At 43.3% G+C, this 25,128-nt stretch overlaps 1 protein-coding gene across 1 annotated transcript in view; it reads right to left on the bottom strand.

Moving 5' to 3' along the window:
* Positions 1 to 12,095: 12,095 nt before the first annotated feature.
* Positions 12,096 to 25,128, bottom strand: part of arap2 (ArfGAP with RhoGAP domain, ankyrin repeat and PH domain 2) — a gene marked incomplete at its 5' end in the record, with an annotated part of 101,566 nt that continues 88,533 nt past the window's right edge. Inside the window, 4 exons of the mRNA XM_083789592.1 lie at positions 12,096 to 12,440; positions 13,938 to 14,066; positions 19,566 to 19,629; positions 21,679 to 21,714. Coding sequence (XP_083645718.1) covers positions 12,099 to 12,440; positions 13,938 to 14,066; positions 19,566 to 19,629; positions 21,679 to 21,714 — 571 coding nt within the window. The 3' untranslated portion in view covers positions 12,096 to 12,098. The remainder of the gene's footprint in view (positions 12,441 to 13,937; positions 14,067 to 19,565; positions 19,630 to 21,678; positions 21,715 to 25,128) is intronic.

Raw genomic sequence — 25,128 nt, forward strand, 5'->3', positions numbered from 1 at the left:
TAAGCTCCCGCCGTCCTTCTCCTTCTACCAACCCTTCCTGATCCCTTTCCCTCAATCACGTCCTTCCTCTCACCTTTTCCCCTCTCCTTTGCCCTCTTTTGCCCCCTCTCCCCACCAGCGCAGTCCTTCCTCTCACATTCTCCTCTCTCCTTTGCCCTCTTTTGCCCCCTCTCCTTTGCCCTCTTTTGCCCCCTCTCCCCACCAGCGCAGGCGGCAGTCATTGGATAGCAGTACGGTGGAGGTCGGCAGGCCGGGTCTCGTTTCTCATTCCACCTCTGGTGCGCATTACTAAATGAAAATGACCGAGAGTTCGGAGGTCTGCAGCACTGGTGAGGCCAGTCATTAATTTGTAGGTGGACCTATAGACATTATTGGGTGGGGGCGGGCCTATACGGCCAATCAGGTGCATGCCCTGAACAGTAGCTTATAGGGTATATAAAATAACGTACTGTATGTCACATAGTGGCCAATATAGCAGTATACTGTATCAGCTGCAACAATCTTAAAAGACAAACGGTAGGTTACATATTAAACACACACAGAGTGATGAACCACCAAGATACCCATGTACCTGTCTAAATACTTCCTTAATGTAAACGAAGTCCACACCCACAACACCAGAGGGAGTGCAACAAACCATGTACAACCCAGATTCGGCACAAACAAGGGACTAAATTCTTTTCGCTCCTATGCCACCAAAATGTGGAACGCCCTACCAACAGTCATTAAGACATGTGAATCCCTTGACTCCTTCAAAACCGCTCTCAAAGGGCACCTACGGATGGCTGCAATTTGAAACTGGCCTCTGTAAAATCTGAATCCCCCCCATTTTCCCTCACTGTATATTGTATCTTTTCCCTTTTTTGCTTCCCATATGATGAATTCCTGTTCTGTTCTTTAGCTACATAGAAATGTCTATTTGTATGTCTCTAAATGTTTGAATGTCTTTAAATGTTTTGATGAATTGAACAATGTGGACCCTGTTGTAAACAAGTGTAATGCTTAATTGGGTCGTCCACTCACAGTTGACAGTCTTTGTATTGAGTTTGTGCTTAAAATGTACTGTAAATTCTACAAACTGTTAATAAATATTTCAATCAATCAATCAATCAATGAAAGGAGACCAACGTATGGGACCCATACATTCCATGTACTAGAATCTCGACCGGTCTTTGGTCAGTCTCGCTCTACTAGCACCACAGGGAGGAGAAAAAAAAAAGGAGGAAAAGAAAGTGTAACGCAGAAACCTGTGGCCTGTAGAATGATGTTACCATAGGCGTATAGAGTGGTCCTAAAATGGGCAAAAGAGGTGGCTGAAATGTGCCTGAATAAGCCTACTGTAGAACCTACTTATGATTAGCCCATTCTGACCGGGCACCCATTTTGGTGCCAGCATCATGTTATGCTTTAGCTATTTAAAAATAGCAGATCTACAAGCTCATATCGCGCCACCGAGTGGCGCGATACGAGCTTGTAGGTCTGCTATTTTTGAAAAATCGAAGAGCGACTGACATTTTTAGAATCTGATCTCAGGTCAGAATGGGTTCATCAGACCAGTGTGTGTCCGGCGGAAACCTTGTATGAATCTGATCTCAGGTCAGAATGGGTTAAATAAATACGTTTTGAAATGCCTATGGGAAAAATGCATTGGGATTCATTTCCTGTGCCACTCGTTGTTCTGAAAGGGTGAGGGACTGCGACGCTCCATAGCAACCAGACACTGCACGCCGACCCTATTCTGACTCTTATTTGAGCAACATACAAGAAGCGTCTTGTTTAATGAAACTGTGGGAAACTTTCACATTCACTCACTCCTTTATATGGGTGTTAACTTGTCGTGATGCGACAATAAACTTGAGGTTGAGTTGAGTTACGGTCAACAAGAGCCAGAAAACAGATGCATTAAGGCAGGGGTTTTCAACTGAGTATGAACCAGGGACCACCACCCTGACTGAGAATCAACCTGGGGACCACCACCCTGACTGAGAATCAACCTGGGGACCACCACCCTGACTGAGAATCAACCTGGGGACCACCACCCTGACTGAGAATCAACCTGGGGACCACCACCCTGACTGAGAATCAACCTGGGGACCACCACCCTGACTGTAGAATCAACCTGGGGACCACCACCCTGACTGAGAATCAACCTGGGGACCACCACCCTGACTGAGAATTAACCTGGGGACCATTGTTGTGTTGGGAGGGGGGATATGGTCGTGGTGTGGGGGAAAGAAATTAACCTTCCATATTAAACTCATGTTGCTGTTCATTGTAACTTATTCTATGACTCAGTAAGCAGACACTTGTGATTGATTATGGGCACATTTCCTTGTAATGGTGACTCAACCAGGCAATCCGGTACGGTTTCCCTTGAGATTCGAACTCACTTTTCTGTGGAAGTTCTTGACATCCGACTTCCCAGTAACTGACAACGTCGATGTGTCATAATTTGTCACCAGATCATTTACTGCATTGTTTCTCAACTTTCTCTAACCCAATACAATAAATTAAAATACGAATCTTCACTTTCCTACATTACTAAATGCACGGTCAGGGACCACATGCAACACCTTCACGGACCACCAGTGGTCCACGGACCACCTGTTGAAAACCCATGCATTAAGGGCATCGAAGACACGGCAGCCATAAGGGAGAGAATCATTAAGGGCACACACTAGTCCAAACAAATGATAGTGTCAGCCATGCACATACAAAACAAATAATAATAGGCAACAGTTAAACTTACTCAAGTTTATCATCAATTAAATAGACAGCCTTACCTTTGAGGAGGACGGAGGAGGTGGTGGGGTTTACTGTCGAAGAGTAGCCTAATGATCTCCTCCTATTGCAGTGAAGCAAATCCTCTCTCGGGCGACTAGAGGGATGGAGCTTAATCCACTCGTGATGACCTCTTGGCGAGTCTTAATTCAGTTGACTCTGGAAAACAAACAAGGATGTGTTGGAAAGTAGTACAGGCCAAATCAGTATGGTCTGTCTTAGGACACCTACATTGAATTAAATGTTCATATTTAACCCATTCTGACCTGAGATCAGATTCATACGAGGTTTCCACTGGACACACACTGGTCTGATTAACCCATTCTGACCTGAGATCAGATTGTAGAAATGTCAGTCGCTCTTTGATTTTTCCAAAAATAGCAGAACTACAAGCTCGTATCGCGCCACTCGGTGGCGCGATATGAGCTTGTAGATCTGCTATTTTTCAATAGCTAAAGCATAACATGATGCCAACACCAAAATGGGTGCCCGTTCAGAATGGGTTAAATACATTTCCAGCAATTCTACATATACATACCTTTCTAGGTCACTATTGAATAAAACAATTGAAAAATGATTGACTAGTAAATATTTAGGCCAAGGCCTACACTCGCTACAGTAACAGCCTCTGGATGTTTGCCTTCATCATCATTCATGATAACTTGACCAAAATGTATTACATAGGTCTAGTGCTGGCCTGCTCTAGTGCTGGCCTGCTCGCTTTGCCTAAAAAAATGGCAACTAAAAAATACGGGGAAGCAGCTTTTTGCTTCTACGGGCCGTCGGCTTGGAACAAGCTCCCACTGTACCTTCGACAGGCAGCCTCTGTAGACATTTTTAAAGCTCAGCTCAAGACCCACTTCTACAACATTGCTTTTAAGTGATCTTATATTTTTTGTTATTCATGTCCTCACTGTATTGCATTACTGCTTGTTTTTTAATGTCGTTGCCTTGCTTTTCTTTTATTCTCCATTGTTCTGTAAAGCACTTTGAGCTGCATTTGATGTCATGAAAGGTGCTATACAAATAAAGTTTTATTATTATTATTATTATTATTAGTGTCAGACTCTGTACTTACAGTAGGCCTACATTTACAAAAAAACCTCATGTCAAGTTTTGCTTGGCTTCAGTTTGGCCATCATAAGAAATGTATACAGTATGAAACATCACTCATCCATAATGGCATATAGTTTATAATTGCCACATCAAGTAGCCTACTATAATTATGTTCACCTGTGCAGCACCTAATTGTTTATTTGAAGGACCCAGTAGGAAGTAGCCCATTTTCACCACTGAACACACACACACACACGTCCCAAATACAGAAAAGGACGAGGGTCCCGAAAGGGACTATAGGCTGGGGTCTATAGGCCTACCTTACCTGTGTGTGTAGCTGTAGCATGCTGCTGCTTATGTAACGTGTGATCTGCGCTGTGTTGTGGAACAATGAAGTTCCAGGACGACTTCTCTCTTTGTTGACAGTTTAATCTGGTAAAATACACAGACGTATATCTGGTCAGTTTCTGTCTGTGTAACACACCCAATCCTCGGCACGTCATGGGCATGTCTCATGTTGGACTGACACCACTCAATAAACATACAACACAGATTTCAAGGAAACAACAACACAATGTACCTGGTAAATACTAAATACACAGACGTATCTGTCTGGTCTGTTTCTGTCTGTGTAACACACCCCAATCCTCAGCACGTCTGTAACAGAATGAACAGTGTGACCAAAAGCATGTTTAGAACAACTAATATTCATCACAGTATCACAGTAAACATACAGACTCTTGTTGAAGATATAGTGTGCTGAGGAACACATCTTACCTCATGGGCATGTCTCATGTTAGACTGACAGTCTGACACCACTCTAAACGTGGACACCCGTGTTATTCAATGAGGTGCCGCCCACTAACCAATAAGAATTGTCATTACTGATGGAACAAGTGGAACCCACTAAACTCTGTTACACTTAATTGGTGTGCAGTTTGTGCTGCTAATGTGCTAACATGAGCATAGTGGGCTATAGTATATACTGCTGTAGCTCAGCTACAGCTACAGTGTAGCAGCTGTGCCAGTATAATGTATCAGCTAATAAAGAACAAAGTTAACATGCTAAAGTGAGCATTAGCCTAACCTACAACTTAAAATGTCAACATTTCTTCAGACTTCAGAATGTTTTCCACTTGCCTGTCTGGAGTTCTGGGCTGCATGCTGCATTATCTAATGCACACACCTGACCCAAGCTCAGGGTCTAATTAACGCAGACAGCTTTTTGGCGGCCAGTTGGCAACTTCAATCATCTTTTTGGTGCATTACCGCCACTTTCTGTATCAACATTAGCACCATCATGTTGTTTACAAACTATAGCAGCATGTTGTTCATAAATGGAGCAGGACGGGTGCCGTCCGGTCCGTGTGTGTCTTCTCTTCTTGCAGCAACGACTCCGAGTTGTGTTGTGTGAAAGTGCGTGCGTGGTGCGCGTCTCCGCTGGCGGCCCGTGCATTCAGGCGTTTCAGGTGTTGCCTTGTCTGGTTCGTTTTGGCGACAGAAACAAGCAACATGGGTCTATGAAAACCTACTAAGATGAAAACAAGCCCAAGCTGCTTCCGGGGTTGCCAGGTTAGATTTTGCGACAGAAACAGGTACAGCGTCTATGAGAAAAAGCCCAAAGACCTTTAAAGGTATATTCAGTGATTTCACTCAAAAAACCTTAGGTTTCGTTTTTGGCTGTGGGACCCAGCCTTTCATCCAATCAGGATAGAGAGTCAAAAACGAAACCTATGGTTTTTTGACCCCCAGGGGTTAACTGGGGACAGGGAGGAACTCCTTATATGGCCAGCACACTCTATAGTAGGGAGGATTATCACAACAAAACAAAAAAATAAGTGATATTTGAATTAAGTGAAATCACTGAATATACCTTTAAACATAAAACATAATACATTATTTATTATGTTTAAAGGGCGAGTGGCTATTTGAAAATAACAGATCTACAAGCTCACAACGCGTCTGCGAGCACGTGCGCCTGCGGCTCCTATATTATAAATCTAGTCTACTTTTGTGGGAACTGTGATTGGTAGCAGTGTCACTGTCAGCTTATCTGTGTAGTTTGCTGTGATTTGTCTCCTTTTAAGGTGGCATGAAAAGGTTTGATAAAATCACAATTTAGTTTCATTAAAAAACTGCATATTTTGGGCAAAATTGTGTCTTGTCAAAGCGATTTCCAAAGATTTTTGGTAGATCGGCTATTTTGTAGTATAGGCCTATAGGCTATTATTATCATTTGGGCCTGGGACCCCTTTTCGTTCTTATACCTTTCATTCCAGGCAGGAAGCCCTTTTTGTAACAGTATCTGCATAGCTGTTGCTATAGCTTATGCCTATATAGCCTACTGTATAATATAGCAACATAAAAGTCAAATGATGTTTTTTAAGAAAACTTAGGTCAGGATAGGAGGCATTTTCCATGCAGGTCTAAATGGGTTGGACTTACACCCATGTTCAACTTTATCTTACAATTGGCCCTCAATGCTCATTGTAAGATGGCACAGTTTCCTAGCCTGGTTAATAAACCAGACCGAATCGGCCATTGGCAAAAGTAAATTGCCTGCTGGCGGATTACGGTCTGGAGAGGCTCAATTGTACGCCCATTTCCTACACCAGAGAAATGGGGCGGCCAATCGGGACACAGTATGCAATATGGGCGGGCTTTGGTACAGTGACTTTCAATGCTTGAGACCTTTGACTGACAGTAGCTCTGACCAATTGCGTCAAAGAGAAAAGTTTCCACCCACTCAATCTGTGTCTCATTAGTGGACTATGGACATTTCAGAAACATGCCTACCAATTGACATCATCATCGATGGGCATTCCAAGTTAATAGAAACCATAGCCTTTCTCTTCCTGGAAAGTTGGCGTGCTGAAACAGAACATAGATAGACAGATGTTCTTGCATCAATAAACAATAATATCTTGTTTGAAATTGACAAATCAGCTGTGAGACAGAATGAGTAGACAGAAGTGCAGGTGTAATCTTATAATGGGCATTAGTGAGAATCAATTATGCAGATATACCGGTAGATTGAAAATGGTAATACAATACTACTGCCACTTCCACTGCTCCTGGTTCAGATCACCTCTGCTTCTTGAGCAGGGAGGTGAGTGCGCTACAAAATGGATAGTTGGACAATATCATGCATTGCATGTACATATATAGTAGCCTACAAATTAATAAAATTTTCATTTGGTGAGCTGTGATCCCTTTAAAACACAAATGTGACATTATTATGCCCCTGTGAAATATCTCAGACCTCCAAAGATGTCGATACTTTATGTGCGTGTGTGCGTCAATGTACCCTTCTTCTCATAGCCTACTCAGCACAATTAGAGCAGTGTGAATTAGAGCAAATATAATTTACTCCAGTGGGGTCCTCAGTCCTCTCCTGCATCTGTCAATAATATCAATAGGCCTAATAGTTTCACCGATTTGAACTATGCATCCAATCACAAGCCCAGTTAATTGGAATATCTTACATTCCCTTAATCCCTTTTTCCATTTGCATCGCCGAGGTTCAAATCCCATCCTCAACCTGTGGGGAGTAGCCGCTACTGATTGAGGTTTTAAGGACTTGCTCCCAGTTGAATTGCGATTGCAGAGGCTTTTAATTAGATAAAGCTTGGCTTGGTTTTTGAGCATATACTTTACAGCCATGTCAGGCTAAAAGGGGTCCATGTGTCGTAAATATCTCCCGAGACATTAATAGAATTGAGATTAGAGGGTGGAATGTGTGGATCAGCGGGAAAAGAAAGAGCAGCGAGCAGCACGACTGCATCATATGCCATTCTGAACGGGCACCCATTTTGGTGTTAGCATCATGTTATGCTTTAGCTATTTAAAAATAGCAGATCTACAAGCTCATATCGCGCCACCGAGTGGCGCGATACGAGCTTGTAGGTCTGCTATTTTTGAAAAATCGAAGAGCGACTGACATTTTTAGAATCTGATCTCAGGTCAGAATGGGTTCATCAGACCAGTGTGTGTCCAGTGGAAACCTCGTATGAATCTGATCTCAGGTCAGAATGGGATATGCATGTTGAGCTATTTATAGCTGCAGAAAATGAACGGCTCCATTAATGTAAGGCCTACCCTTTCTGGAAATGTAAATCACAGGAGCCCCAGCTCAGCATCCATGTTATGCAGTGTGTCTTGAATTTACATTGGCTGGACAGGAAGCAAAGAAGATTGCTCCATTTCTTTGTGCCTTTTCCTTGTATAGATTTGCGACGCACCTTTCTGGAAGAAACATAATGTCCTTCCCTCTCTATACATATCTACATCTGATTAGGAGAGGAGCATATGGCGGCAAAGGAGGAAAAAAATAATTGCATACCTTTCTGAGTTAAAACCACCTGAGGACATGAAGCGACCGCAGATATGCATATATATATCATGATAAAGATGTCTCTCAACAAATATTATCATAGCTCTGCCTGCCAATCTTCCCAGTCTGTCAAATTCATTTTCTTTCTTTGTAGTTCTTCTTAGATTGATATTTATGTTAACCCATTCTGACGGGGCACCCATTTTGGTGTCGGCATCATGTTATGCTTTAGCTATTTAAAAATAGCAGATCTACAAGCTCATATCGCGCCACCTAGTGGCGCGATACGAGCTTGTAGGTCTGCTATTTTTAGAAAAATCGAAGAGCGACTGACATTTTTTAGAATCTGATCTCAGGTCAGAATGGGTTCATCAGACCAGTGTGTGTCCGGCGGAAACCTCGTATGAATCTGATCTCAGGTCAGAATGGGTTAGATTGATATTTATGTTATTCACAGAATGAGACAGAGAGTTGAGCGCAAGGAAGAGAGAGAGAATTAAAGAGAGAGCAAGAAGACAAGAGAGATCACACCGCGACCTCGGTGGAAGATTCCGCTAGCAGCCTGGGGGTGATCAATACCGCTCCACATCTCAAAATCATACCGGATTAAAGGGTAACATCCCTTGTTTCTAAAACCACAGCGGCTCCCCCGTCTAATTGAAAACCTTCTCACGGTCACCCCCAAGGGCTCATGTCTATATTCTTCTGAAATAACTGTCAACTCTCTCTCGTATAGAGACAGGGATATCAACTCTCTCCTGCATTCCTTCTTCTTGCCCCCTCGGTCTCTGTCTCATCGCCGTCTGGGGTTGAGGCATGGCGTTAAAGCGTGCGGCCGCCCCGCCCCTCGGCCGCACGTCCACATGTGCACACATGACAGCGAGGCGCATCCATCTCACACCACGACCTCTCGCTGAATGACAAGGTCAATGTCGGCACTCATAATGTCTTTAATCACTTTGCGGGGCTTAGTCACTGAGCTCCCTGGCACCATATGGCGACCTTCATACACCTGAGGCCTCGGGGGACAGCAGGAGAAGGAATAAACTATTCACGCACACACAGGCAGGCAGGCATGCGCGCACGCACACACACACACACACACACACACACACACACACACGCACACACACACAGACACACACACACACACACACACACACACACACTCATCCAACAAAGAAGTGTGTACACAGTCACACCGTATGGAGACGATATTTCTTTAGAAAAATGTCTTTAATGAAAACGCCAAAAAACAGGCTAATCGTCGACCAAAGGAAAATGTGTGTGTACAGATAACATGAGCAATAGACTACAGTATGCAGACTGCAGCACAGCATCTTAAGACCGTTAATGCACAGGCGTGGCAGCTCCATTAGAACATAAAGGACATGAAATAGAGGACAAGCATAAAATATAAAACAAAACTGTTCGGAAATGAAAGTTTCATGGGCGATATATCTGAGTGACAATTGCCTGTGTGCGCATATTCAGCCCCGCTATACATTATTCAATGAGAGTTGAATGGCTTGAGACCGAGAATTTATACTCACCAAAAAGAGCATTTGATTAAATCTGTGAAAACAAAAAGGCAATAAGTTGCAGATGTTTTTATTAAGTCCGTTTGTTGGAATCCCCATTGGTATTGATACTGTATAAGACCTCGAAGAAGCTTTTGAATTACTTAGAAACTCTATCCGTTCATATAAATCTATCCAGTATGCCAAAGGGAATGCATCAAATGTAAAACATGAAATATGAATTCCTTACTTATGAGCACATTTGCCTGGTGAAGCTACATCGCTATAAGAGGACAACGCTGCCGTTTATCCGTTTTGCGAAACAAAGAGCATGAAATGTTTTTTTCATTTTCAACAAAATCAAAGAGTACACTAAAGTTGCTCCCAAAATTAAGTGTATTGCTGGTCCTGTGTCCCACACAGTCCCATCAAAATGTAAACATAATTATAAATAAAGAAAACACACCCGTGTGAACTGAGTGGTGCAATCAAATATCTAAACAGTAAATACTGAATCAAGCAACTTAAAAAAAAACTGTCTGCGTAGACGTTAAAATGACCCCAAGCGTGTTTGGCAACGTATTTTAAGGGATATTTCGTTTTCAGTCAACTTTTGCCTGTTGTCTGTTGTGTGTTGATAGTTCAGGATGTTCACCAAGTTGTGAGAGCAGAACAGAAAACGACATAGTGGTGTAGGAGTGCTATTTAACCCATTCTGACCGGGCACCCATTTTGGTGTCGGCATCATGTTATGCTTTAGCTATTTAAAAATAGCAGATCTACAAGCTCATATCGCGCCACCGAGTGGCGCGATACGAGCTTGTAGGTCTGCTATTTTTTTTTAAATCGAAGAACGACTGACATTTTTTAGAATCTGATCTCAGGTCAGAATGGGTTCGTCAGACCAGTGTGTGTCCGGCGGAAACCTCGTATGAATCTGATCTCAGGTCTTAAATCAATGTTGTAGTGTAGCACCATGGGTCAGCTCCCAGCTGAGCTGAGGTCCCTCCCACCGGAGTTACTTTGTCAGACATGGCTGTTCGTATTCCCTTTCTGGTTGACAACAATAGGCTCTATGCACACAGAATAACTCGTCCTACTTCCGGGTGTTACCGATGATTCTACCGGTAATGAAGGCTCTGTTCCATTCAGACCCCTTTTCCACCGGTTGGTTCCCAGTGGGAACCGGTTCAGTTCTTCTTGGTTTTTAGTCCATGAGCCAGAGCTCCAAAATTGGTGGGCAAACTATACCCTATATTAAATTGTTTATAGGATCAATACAAGTAAATTAATACATGATAACCCTTCCACAGTAGTAGCTTTTTCATGTTTTTGATTATTTTGCATATTTTCCTACATACTGCCTCATTTGCATATTTAAAAATGTAAAATTTGTAATACAATAAATCATTGTCTTCGTGTAAGTACTCAATTGGGGGAGTTTAATGGTGATAACAATCTAATATAGGTACGATTTTGCCCACTCAATTCATAATTCACGTTTCAATTTTGCAGCTCTGGCTCATGGACTAAAAACCAAAAAGAACTGAACCGGTTCCCATTGGGAACCAACCGGTGGAAAAGGGGCCACAGTGTACTAGTGGTTCTAAAAAATATATATATATATTCAAGGACCCCCAAGAGTGTGTACAAATGGAACCAAATGGGTTCAAAGTTATTCACCCGCATGGGGGCCATTTGGAATCAAATCAAGGGCACTATGAGACCCACTGGTGTAGCAGTTTTTTCCAGTGAGCCACCACACTAGCCTGGTTAATAAACCAGACCGAATCAGCCGTTGGCAAAAATTAATTTGCCTGCCGGTGGATTACGGTCTGGAGAGGCTCAATTGTACGCCCATTTCCTACACCAGAGAAATGGGGCGGCCAATCGGGACACGGTATGCAATATGGGCGGGCTTTGGTACAGTGACTTTCAATCGAGACCTTTGACTGACAGTAGCTCTGACCAATTGCGTCAAAGAGAAAATGTTTCAACCCGCCCCCCCTGGAAATGAAATCCAAGCTGAGCCTCCCCAGACTAATATCCCGCGGTCTGTGCGATTTTAGTCTGGTTTATTAACCAGGCTACCACCACACATGTTTTACCAGAACGGGACAGAGCCTTCATTAGTATCAGAGTATCAGAACGGGACAGAGCCTTCATTAGTATCAGAGTATCAGGGGCCCAATATGGCATGTATGCATAGAGCACATTTTGACTGCTCTCTCCTTTAACCTGACGAAGATGAGGTTTGAGATGAGAGTATTTCTCTTCATCAACCCCCATCATTCTCCCTCTGTCTCTCTCGAAGCGGGCGCCATTCCTGCAGGTTGCTTATACTTGGACCCAGCTTTTCCTGTCCGCTCTCTCTCTCTCTCTCTCTCTCTCTCTCTCTCCTCTCTCTCTCAGACATTGTCCTTGGCGCCTTGGCCCCCGGCCCTGCTCAGCACAGACTTGAGTTCGTTCAGCATGTTGGGAGGCATCTCGCCAGGCGAGGCGCCCACTCTGTTGGGGCTCTTGCTGGCGGCCCGCCGGGCCCCGCCGGGCAAGGCCAGTGTGGTGGGTGGGCGTGTGGACGGAGACGGGCATCGCTGGGGCAGGCACGACGCCCCTACGGAGGCATGCCTGCGCGCGGCCTCTTTGGCGCCGCAGTCAGTCGCCGTGGCGGTCTTGTGGCGGTCGTCGATGCCGGCGTCTTTGTCGGTTTTCGGTTTGGCCGCGCCGAGGGAGACCGTTCTGTCTGTGGGCTAAAATAAAAATAAATACATTTAATAATTTAATAAAAGGCAGATGGACATAAATAGCAGTAGCTTTTCAAGTCATCCACAGGGAAAGACTAAGTGATGGCTTTTATGAAGAAAGTGTTGCTCATGTTCATGCTGTTCACATTTTAATTAGAAATATTTTATTACTCTATGTAAATAGTCCTGTAGAAGCCTCATATCACCATCATTTATTTATTTATTTATAACCCACAGCTGACGAGGCCATTCAAAAATGTAATGCAATCTTCATGATTGCTAAACAACTGAGATAAATGAGAAACCGAATGTGAGTTTGTTATCTTGGGCAGTGGTTGTTCCCAACCTTTTCTGGATCAGGCTCCACTTCTGACCACCATATGGGTGGGTGGGTGGCCCACCCATCTGACCACTTAGCTGAGTCTAAAGTCTAAAGAAAACAAAAGATAGGCCTCCTTCAAGTCTAAAACTGCTCCTATATTCACCGGAATCACAATGAAAACTTGTTTTTCAACGTTTGTTTTTAAATTTTCACATTTTGTTGTACAGAGGGTGTAGAAGCCATCCTCACTGTTTAGTATGTCTATTTATTATTATCGTCACAATTGATGTAGTTATTATTTGGCATTATTGGGTATTGGTTTGATGGGTTATTATGTATTTGAAGCACTGTTTGGACACCAAGGGCACGCGTCCCCAGACCTGATTGATTGATTGATTGATTGAGAGAGAGCATATGTAGGCCTGGGTGATTGGGGAGCGGCATGCACCTGGTGGACAAACCAGTTTTACGCAGATAGACTGACAGACAGACAACACAGAAGAGACAAATGCTTGTAATGTACCATCACTGCACTTTAAAGGAAAGTAAATACAAACTACAATGACATTGAACCTGTGGACAATCTACTTCTTATATCTGCGTACATCCATAGTCCCTAGGTGCATCAGTGGGTTTGTTGGCTATAAGGTTGAAATGTTTGGAACCAACAAAGAGCCACAACAGAGGGTATGTGCGTGACATCATCATCATCATACCCGGAAGTTATGCAGGAACGTCTACTGAGTGGCAAAAAAATGACAGACATTCTGGCCTTGACAGCCCTTACATCCGAACAGAAAAGTTGCATTAAATCACATTAAACGATGTTAAAACTCACTTTGCCACTCGATTTGCCACTCACTTTATGCATGCGCATAGCGCATACCCTCTATTATTATCAATACAATCTTAAGTGTTTTGCCAACTAGTTGGGGGCCCACTTGCAATACCCTCACGGACCACCAGTGGGCCTTTAATTGGCCCACAGCAGGTTATGGGAATGGCTGACCTTTAGTGTCTCTTACCTGTTTATTAAATGCATTGTGCTTGTGGACCTGAGAGGTGAGGACCCCAGGCCGAACAGACACACTGGCTCTCTTACCTGTTTAAACGCATTGTGCTTGTGGGCCTGAGAGGTGAGGAGACCCCTGGCCGACACACTGACACACTGGCTCTCTTACCCGTTTAAACGCATTGTGCTTGTGGGCCTGAGGACCACCCCGGCCGACAGACACACTGGCTCTCCTGGAGGCCCCGTGAGCTCCAGCCTCGCCCGAGTCTCTGCTCTCCAGCCATAAATCACTGCCATACTGAAGACATAAGAGAATAAGAGAAATGTAGCCGTTAAGGAAAAACGCAAACATACATACTCGACTGGGAGGGAAATTTCAAAGAGTGAAGAACATAATATGCACGGTGCGTTTTTTGATGCTATGCCTTCTCTGTTATTGATGTCTGCATAGACTAGAATATTTGGCTAGGCGTGCACACACACGCGTGCATAGTTAGCATACGCACAACCTCCAAAAATAAAATACCCCACTTTTTAACCCATTCTGACCGGGCACCCATTTTGGTGTTGGCATCATGTCGTGCTTTAGCTATTCAAAAATAGCAGATCTACAAGCTCATAGCGCGCCACCGAGTGGCGCGCTACGAGCTTGTAGGTCTGCTATTTTTGAACAATCGAAGAACGACTGACATTTTTTTAAATCTGATCTCAGGTCAGAATGGGTCAATCAGACCAGTGTGTGTCCGGCGGAAACCTCGTTATGAATCTGATCTCAGGTCAGAATGGGTTCTGTCATGTCTATGTGAGGATCACCTCTAGCAGCACGACGAGCACGGGGAAGAGAAACACCATCCCTAACAAACACGTGTGTCTGGTCTCTCTAAGCACGTGTGGGGGGAGAGGGGGGGAGGGGGGGGGGGTTTGTCGTACATGTCTGTTTTTTTGTTCTTTCTAGGCCAGACTCCCGAGCAGTCCGAAGGCCATGCGTCTTTGAGGGCGAGCGAAAGTCACAGGGTCGAGACCCTGCTTTCCGTAAAAAATAAAAGGTGACCCCGTTCCGTTCCACTGTCTCTGGCTAAAGCGTCTCTTTAACAACATGTCCTTGGTTCTCCACGGTGACCCTGAGGACCTGGGAGCTGTGCCTCCTCTTACTTTCGCAGCCTCATTTTTGCCGGCACGTGATGATGTCGTCCTCGTGATGATGTCGTCCTCGTGATGATGTCGCCGTCGGGGTGGAAACCGGCTTGCACTGTACTGTAACTGTAACTGTACTGTATGTCCTGTTACATCTCAGGAAATGAAAAAAAGAAAAGAAAACTAGAAAAAGTGCCCTTCCGGGCACAGGTCTCCACCAGGTTATCCACAGATCCGTGCAGTTAGAGGTAAAAACACTTTTCGGCCAGTTATAGCGCCACCTTGAGGCTGAGTTGAAATTGTTCATGTGGCATTTCGTCCTCGGCCTAGTGGGAATGTGGGTGCACAATTTCAGGGAAATGACGCGATGTGTTCATGATTTGCAGCATTTTGTTTGAAACTGAGCACTCCTGTGAACTTTGGAAGCCAATCTTAACCAATCAGGATGGAGTCTGATAAATCTGAAAGACCCGTTTCGTTGAATGGCTCTAGAGAGACTGTGTACCAATTTGCGTGATGTTTGGACAAAATCTGTAGGTGTACTGTGCAAAAACTTGTTTTGCACAAAGCGGCCTCCTGGTGGCGCTATAACAGGCCGTTCTGGAAAGTTTGGGGCAGAGGTTCATGGTTGGCATCCAGGGAGTGTGTGTGCAAAATATGGCATTGAAAAACTTGTTTTGCACAAAGCGGCCTCCTGGTGGCGCTATAACAGGCCGTTCTGGAAAGTTTGGGGCAGAGGTTCATGGTTGGCATCCAGGGAGTGTGTGTGCAAAATATGGCATCGACCGGGTTAACGGTGGCCGAGATTAGCTGTTCACGGACACACACACACACACACGGACACACGGACACGCGGACGGACGGAGTGCAAAACATACTCTCCCCACATGCCTTCGGCCTGGTGGAGACAAAAACTGTGTTCCTATGGATCCTACTGTGTGTAAAACTGTGTATGTAGTCACAAGCTCTTGTTAAACCATTTCGGCCTGAAAAAAAGTGTCTTCTAAACCCTGACAGTTTTCTGAAATACCTGTTTCTAGGCCTATATTATTAATATTTCATGTCAAAGACCCCAAAAACTATCTGTAATTGGCCTCCGAGACCCCCATCTGAAAATATGTTGTTCCAGGGACCCTCCAGAAGCAAAGATTTGAGTTAAAAACGTTCATTCTGAAAAAATATATTCCAAATTTGAGGCACATTTTTACGATTTTTCAAAAATAGCAGACCTACAAGCTCGTATCGCGCCACTCGGTGGCGCGCTATGAGCTTGTAGATCTGCTATTTTTCAATAGCTAAAGCATAACATGATGCGAACACCAAAATGGGTTCCCGTTCAGAATGGGTTAATACTTTGGTTAAATATTTGTAAAAGATCTACAAGCTCACAATATGCTCTCAGAACCTTATGCACTGGCTATTTTCAAAACGTCTGCGTGACACCGTTGTATGACAAAGAGTAGGGCGTTGGTTCTCAAAAGGGTACTTGAGGAAATCCCAGCTAAATTAGAGATAGTTAGGAACCAAAATGGACCCTTATGGGTCTGTAACTCTGAGAGTGTACACATGGAACCAAAATAATGGACCCTATAACGGGTTCATTTGGTTCCATTTGTACACTCACAGTTAATTTTTTTTCTTTTTTTTTTAAGATATTTTTTTGCGGCTTACGCCTTTTATTGATTTTTGAAGGGACAGACAGTAGGCTGACAGGAAACAGGAGAGAGATGGGGGGATGACATGCAGTAAAGGCCGTGTCGGGTCCGGGAGTCGAACCCGCGGCACACTGCGACTGGATTACCAGTCCGGTGCCCAGACCGTTACGCTACGGCCTGGGCCACTCACAGTTAAATTAACAGTGATTTAACCCATTCTGACCGGGCACCCATTTTGGTGTCAGCATCATGTTATGCTTTAGCTATTTAAAAATAGCAGATCTACAAGCTTGTAGGTCTGCTATTTTTTGAAAAATCGAAGAACGACTGACATTTTTAGAATCTGATCTCAGGTCAGAATGGGTTCATCAGACCAGTGTGTGCCCGGCGGAAACCTCGTATGAATCTGATCTCAGGTCAGAATAGGTTAACAATATAAGTTGGGGTCCCAGAGATAGAAATGCCATTAAATGTGGGCCCGTAGGGGCGCCCCCTGCTGGCCAAGTGGTCCAGGCGCATGCCAGATATAGGCTTTGGCCTGACAGCGCGTCGCGTGTTCGAGTCCCGTTCATGTCGACCTTTGCTGCATTTCTCTCCCCTTCTCTCTCTCTCTCTCTTTCATGTCAGTTGCAGAAAAGCCAAAAACGAATCTTTAGAAAAGTGGGGCCGTAGATTAATGCAGGTCAAACTGGGGGGTCCGTGAAATTAAAATGGTTGAGAATCACAGCTATAGAGCCGTAAACATCTTCTCTTGTGGGGTGGTCCCAGCCAGGCATATCTTTTCAAATGGGGGTCCACGGCCTAATACATTTGGGGTCAATTTGGGGGTCCTTAATTGACATGAAAAAGTGTGAGAGTAGTAGGGCATTCATTTACGAAGAAACGTAAAATGTTTCAATACAAGATACAAGATTGAGATACAAGGTTTCTATACCCGACAGTCTGCATCAGCCCAACTGTCCACCACAGATTCTACCTCCACTTTTCAAAAGAGAAAAGTCTCCCATAGCCAGTTGCTATGGAAACTTTGTATAAGAGAAAGGAAATCAAGAACATTGAATTACTCTTACTCACTCGCTCACGTCTAATCTCTCTTTTAGTATGCCTCGTTCCTTCTCTCTCCCTCTCACTCTCTGGGTATCCTGCACTCCTTGCCCTTCCCACAAAGTCCAGTACCCTTCCCACAAGCCGTGCGTTGGAAGCTGACAATCCCCGATACTTAGCGGCTTTGGGGGTGGGAAATCCTAATATTTTTAGCCGGCTGTAGGCCGCTATAGATTTAGCCGCTGCGGAGCAAGAGATTCTCCAAAAGGGCAGAGAAAAGTCACGGAGTAAACACCTTGGAACGCTTACAGAGAGAGCACAATCTCCTGGCCAAAAACCTTGCCTCTCCCCTCAGATCAATCTCCCACTAAAAGTATTGCCCCTTTTTACTGGCGAACCCAAACTAATGCACTAAAGGGCTTTTACAGTAAGCATCTGTGATAAACAACGCTGCACGGGAGACAAGTTCCCATGAAATAAGTGGGCGCCCAGGAGCTAATGCAGATGAGATGTGCTCGGAATACACGCGCGGCACCAGAGCCCCGCGCTGCATTGCCATGAAATCTTGGATCTTGGCCCGAGTTAAAAGGCTTCTTGCACCAGTACAATCTCTGCCGGGGAGCGGGCTGGTTAAGGACAATTGCAATATTTCATTTAAGGCCATTTAGCTGGAAATGAAAATAAAATATGCATGCAAACGCCAAGCGCGTACACGCATTAGCTGATATGCCTTTTTACGATACAAGAACCTATTTCAGCGGGAAAATGAGAAATGGTGCGACGGAGAGCAATATAAAGAGAGGAGAATATGAGACATCTGTGTGTTTGCTTTGCATTATTTATGTGGTATGTGCTGTGTCAGCGAGTGACAGCTACAACACTTAGCCCATTCTGACCTGAGATCAGATTCATACGAGGTTTCCACTGGACACACACTGGTCTGATTAACCCATTCTGACCTGAGATCAGATTCTAAAAATGTCAGTCGTTCTTCGATTTTTCAAAAAATAGCAGACCTACAAGCTCGTAGCGCGCCACTCGGTGGCGCGCTATGAGCTTGTAGATCTGCTATTTTTCAATAGCTAAAGCATAACGTGATGCTGACACCAAAATGGGTGCCCGTTCAGAATGGGTTAGCTGCGTCTCGGGGCTAAGTATTAGCAACGTGATTGTTACAGTCGCCTCGAACCTTATTCTCGCAGCTATAAGAGACTTTTCCCACATAATAAAATGATTTATTCTATTGCTGAGTGACCTCGAAAACTTTACGGTGCTTTACCTATTTATGTATTTCGCCCAGCCTCGTGATACAATGGAAATTGATGATTGCGGGGGGGGGGGGGGGGGGGGGAAACATGATTTATCATATCTCTGTTTGTTTTGAGATACGGTTATGTGAGAGTCGATTTCTTCTTCATGGAGTAATCTGGTTGTATTTTTCATCCGACTAGGGACGCTTTCGCAAAGTGCATCTTTGTCACTTCCACTGATATTTTGGGCTCGGGGGGGGCGGCGCAGTGAAAAGGGTCAGAGGAAGGATACGCATACATCTCTTAATCCATTCTGACCTGAGATCAGATTCATACGAGGTTTCCACTGGACACACACTGGTCTGATGAACCCATTCTGACCTGAGATCAGATTCTAAAAATGTCAGTCGTTCTTCGATTTTTTCAAAAATAGCAGACCTACAAGCTCGTATCGCGCCACTCGGTGGCGCGATATGAGCTTGTAGATCTGCTATTTTTAAATAGCTAAAGCATAACATGATGCTGACACCAAAATGGGTGCCCGTTCAGAATGGGTTAAAACTCCCAAATTCCGCCCTCGAGCTCGAGTGTTTGCAATTGTTCAGCGGATGATCCGTACAGGCTCAGCATCACCCCCGTAAACGTCTCATTCCCTTCGAGGCCGTCCTCATTCTTAACCCCCGACTCCCGTCTCTCCAGTCGGAGCCCACTCACCTTCATCCGGATGATGTCAGTCACCCAGCTGAGCTGAGCTTCTTTACTCTCACAACAGAAGTGCCTTTAGGGACAGAAAAACATTAGTGAGCCGCTTCCATCAGTCACTTGTTTTCCATATTTTCCTCCTTGTTAACCACAATTTGAATAGCCAGAAATGTGTAATATGCAGCTGTCGACGCTTCGTCCTCTGAAAAGGAACGGGCTTACTGTACGTGCCTACAGTATGTGTCTATCAAACAGTGGTTCTTTTTTAACTTTTTAATTTCAAGGACCCCCATAACACAGTCACAGACATGTAAGGGTCCATTTGGTCCCCGACCGTCCCCCCTCCCCTCCCCAAACCATGGAACCCTGAGGGTCCCCGGATCCACTGCTATAAATCATTACTCTGCTACATTGATTGGCATAATCTAAGCAGAAGACTGAAATAGCATTGACTCCTTAGAGTATATATATTTATAGAGAAGGCACCCAGAGGAAATCTTGAGGCGAAATGGACATAGTGGCCGAATGAAGGTATTGCAGCCCGGCCCCAAACACATGAACGCGCTGTCCGTTGACTATCATTGTACACGTTCACGACGGACGACGCTCGTGCGCGTTCAACGGCAGCGCGTTCATGTGTTTGGGGCCACTCACCATTGCAATCCGTCCCAGAATGCACTCTGTTCCTACCCGGAAGGAGGAGTGAATCCGCCTCATGCGCTTTTGAGCAACTCAATGCAAGTGGATGGGAGGAGAACTCGGGTGTCTTCTCTATAGATATATATACTCTATGATTGACTCAGGTGGCGATTCTGGCAGTCCAAGAGAGACCCAGGAATGTAATGAATTCAATTAGGCACACTGTTAACAAGGAACTGTTGACGGAAATCGATGGCAACGTCTAAAATGGTATTAGCGGGTTGGAACAGGTCTTCACATTTAGAATATTTCTATTCGCCAAGAACTGCAGAGCCTATATTTAATGTATTATTTTGATGTCCGAGTGAAAAACCTCTGAGTAATTAAACCATAATTAGTCACACAGCGATTCTGTGGGAGTTGGTGTCAATTTCTTTGAAACAAAATGGACTTGTCTCAATTTGGAGTGAAACTATTCTTTTGACATTATTATTAATAAAGAAAACCCATGGGTGGGAACAACATCACTGTCAGCTAAGGACAGAGATGAACAAAAACAATGGCTACGTTTACATGGACAGTTAAATCCCCTTTTCAATCAGAATAAAAGTTAAATCCTATTAAAAGTTCTCATGTAAACACCTACAAAAACTTAAATCGGAATGAAAATGGTCAATCTGATTTAAACTTAGAACTGATGTAACTGACCGGTTTATTCCATTTTTAAATCCTATTGAAACAATTGTGGACTCATGTAAACACTCATTGGGATTGAAGTTCATTCTGGTCTTTCTGTGCATGCTTGTTTCCATGTAATTGGTATGGCCATATTATGCTCTTGTTTTGCGATTAATTATATTAAGAAATTATATTAGAAACCTCTCATAGGCTACAGGATACATCAAATATAAAGTAATACGGCATAAAAGTGTTTTTCTATTATTATTATTTTGTTTTACTGAAATGTAGTGTAGTAAAAGTAAAACAATTGGAAAGTAGAAGTAGAAATACCTCAAAATTGTACTAAAGTAAATGTACTTTCCACCACTGGACGTAAACATATCCGCCCCGCCCCCTATCCAATCAGAAGCCTTCCCAGCCCCAAACCTGATGTGGAATGAAATAATGGGATTTTAAAGTATTGTCCATGTAAACACTCATTCGGAATGACCATTTCCCATGTAAACACGCAGGAAAAAACATTACTTCTGAATTAATTCATTCTGAAGTTTTCATTCTGAATGAAAAAGACCTCATGTAACCGCAGCCACTGAGAAACAATTGATTTTTTTCTTTAATTCCCGGACGGCATCCAAAACAATAAAGAATTCAGGGGCAATTTGCCAGAGCAACTTCATTCATGAAATGGTACTTTCATCTCAACTTGAAACTTTCCACCTGGCTCTTCTCTGTTAAGACTGCAGACATCTCAAGTGGAAAGGGTAAAAAAAAGCAAAGTATTAAATAATTGAATTGGAGAGCTCACCACTGATGTTTGTCCGTATAGACTGTGAACCCCCAGCTGTTAAAAAAACACACACACACAAGAAGAAGAGAGAACAATAAACTGGTGACCCACAATGCCATGCAAACATTTCTGTGTTTATGGCACACCGGGGAAACACCAAACTTTGGAAGCAATGCATGGAACAAGCTCCCACTGTACCTTCGTCAGGCAGCCTCTGGAGACATTTTTAAAGCTCAGCTCAAGACCCACTTCTACAACATTGCCTTTAATTGATCTTGTATTTTTTATTTTTTAATGTCCTCACTGTACTGCATTACTGCTTGTTTTTTAATGTCGTTGCCTTGCTTTTCTTCTATTCTCCATTGTTCTGTAAAGCACTTTGAGCTGCATTTCATGTCATGAAAGGTGCTATACAAATAAAGTTTTATTATTATTATTATAATGCGAGATAAACTCTTTGTAATCTACATGCAGGAAGGATACATAAATAAAACGCTAGTCTCTAAACAGTGGCATGTATATACTGTACATATACTGTACAGGACCAAATGTATATGCAGACCATAACATGCTCTGGGCTAGTAATGATATATATAACACACCAGGCAAACCAGCTTCACGTACACCTCTCAGCAGAGTGAGAGAAACGGAATCATAATAGATAAGATATGCTACATAAACAGATATCCTGCAGAAAATGGTTAGTAGTAGGTAGTTTAGAATCAATTCCTTTGTGCAATTATGATGGCGGTGGTGCCATTATGCAAATGGCCATATGCCGAACGCAGGCATCTAGTGCAGGGGGTATTCAAATGGCGGCATGCGGGCCGCATGCGGCCCCCTAGTGGCCCTTGGAACAATTAAAAAAAAGATTTATATATATATATAATATATTTTTTAGATAGCTAATGAAAGTTACAGGTATGGTGTGTGCGATATGAAGTGTGAGATTATGATAATGACAGTTATCCTTAAAAAATCAAGGGCTTTTGGAGAGAAACGAGACCAGTCACTCTAGACTATAGAGTAGGCCTGTCAAAAAAAATCGATTCGAGTTAGAATCGCGATTCTAATGCCGTCCGATTCAGAATCGATTCTCATTTTCCAAAAATCGATTATTATTATATATATTTTCTTGCACAAATACCTGTGCATGCAATGCATTATGGCCTGGGTTTCTGCATAGTGCATTTACTACCAGCTAAGCTAAGCCTGCCAATTGTATTCATTTTACACCTGTTTTAATACTAATGTATTGTTCTGGTATTGAGTGAGAAGAGATTTTGTAACTTTTGTACTGGTTCAAATGTGTGCAAGCTAAATAATATAATGTTCTTACTCTTGGATTTAACCTTTGTATGTTTAAATCATTCAGTTGATAAAACCTTTACAATTATACAAGCTTTTTACTAAATGTACTCTGCTTTCATGCCAGAAGACTGGAGTAGATCATGCTAAAATTATATTTAATTGTTTTTAATAGAAATAAAAAAACTGCTTTAGAATCGAAAAAAATCTTTTTTGAATTGAGAATCGGAAAAATCGAAAAGATCGTTTTTGAATCGAATCGTCACCCCAAGAATCGTAATCGAATCGAATCGTGGGACACCTAAAGATTCGCAGCCCTACTATAGAGTACTGCTGCGTGCGTGCGTGCGTGCGTGCGTGCGTGCGTGCGTGCGTGCGTGCGTGCGTGCGTGCGTGCGTGCGTGGTATATAGGGTAAACCTGAGTGCACCTTTCGGTGGAAGCCCTGCACACCTCGATGAGCAGGAGCCCATAGAGAACAAAGTGAGTGAGTGAGTGAGTGAGTGAGGGCCGACATGGAGAGCCTGCCGCCTAGCCCTCTAACACCTGCATTCATTTCTACTTGCAAAAAATAGATTTCAACCTTACTACTACTTTGTACTACTAGGACTAAGACTAAAAAAGATGTTAAAAAAAAAAAAAAAAAAAAGTTTGGTATATAATTTTGGTATTATAATAATTATATAATAATGATATAATAATATAATAAATTAATAATTTACATTTTGGGGATATCTTTCACAATAATGAATAAAACATGTTCTAGACATTCTAATGAGTCAATAGGCACCTCTTAGATTAGTGGTAGTAGTTAACAAAAAATGGCAATACCAAAGTAAGATAAATGTACCTCACAATTTGCCTCAAGCACATGCAGTACTTAAATGTACGTATTGTAGTTACTTTTCACCTCTGAGTACATATATATATTATCCCATTCTGAACGGGCACCCATTTTAGTGTCGGCATCATGTTATGCTTTAGCTATTGAAAAATAGCAGATCTACAAGCTCGTATCGCGCCACCGAGTGGCGCGATACGAGCTTGTAGGTCTGCTATTTTTGAAAAAATCGAAGAGCGACTGACATTTCTAGAATCTGATCTCAGGTCAGAATGGGTTAATCAGACCAGTGTGTGTCCAGTGGAAACGTCGTATGAATCTGATCTCAGGTCAGAATGGGTTAATGTATGTTTATTACTCAAAATCTACAATGTAAGTACGGGTATGTATACTGTAACTAATAACTAAAGCCGTCATGCAATTTTACCGGAGTCAAAAGTACAATAATAGGCACCTCTTAGATTAGTTAGTAGTAGTTAACAAAAAATGGCAATACCAAAGTAAGATAAATGTACCTCACAATTTGCCTCAAGCACATGCAGTACTTAAATGTACGTATTGTAGTTACTTTTCACCTCTGAGTACATATATATATTATACACTCTGTAGTACTCTGAGTATGTACTGTGGGGTTACACACTCTGTCGCGCTGCAGCCCCCATCCATCTTTCACTAAACCCCCCCCCCATACACTCCCCCTCTCCACCCTCCATCTCTCCCCCCTTTCATAAACTCCCCTACGCTCTCCCTGGCTCGTTCGTTCCTTCCCTGAAGGACTGGCTATATAATGCAGCCGATTGGTTGTCCGGGCTCATTTTTCACGCTTCCCACTAGACTCTAATTCCGACACGGTGAAAATTATGAGGAATGATAATTGGGTAAATGTGAAACACGGGGTTCGGCTCCTTGGAAATCTCCCCGTCCCTTTGTATCGCCAACAGGAAGCGCTGCTGGGCCTGACACAAGTCATAAATTATAATAATAATACGACATCATTAAAATAAAGTAAAGTGGCGGCGGCGGCGGCGTTTCCTATTTGCGGGAAAGGGGTTGGCTGATAATTTGTATTTGTTAAAATGCTATTCCATTTAATCAATTCCATTACAGTGGGAAAATAAGAGGGGGTCATGAGTGTTTTTCGGGTAGCCGACGCTGTCAGCAGAGTTTGACGCGAATGAAAAAGCGATATATCTTGCGGGGGACACGATAGCATGCACGCCGCACACGGTGTGCAAGGCGATGGCGCACACCAACCAACAGACAGGCGCTAATGCGAAATAATTATTAATTCATCTTAACCCATTCTGACCTGAGATCAGA

Source organism: Protomyctophum parallelum, assembly GCF_964188405.1.
Source record: "Protomyctophum parallelum genome assembly, chromosome: 18".
Lineage (NCBI taxonomy): Eukaryota > Metazoa > Chordata > Actinopteri > Myctophiformes > Myctophidae > Protomyctophum > Protomyctophum parallelum.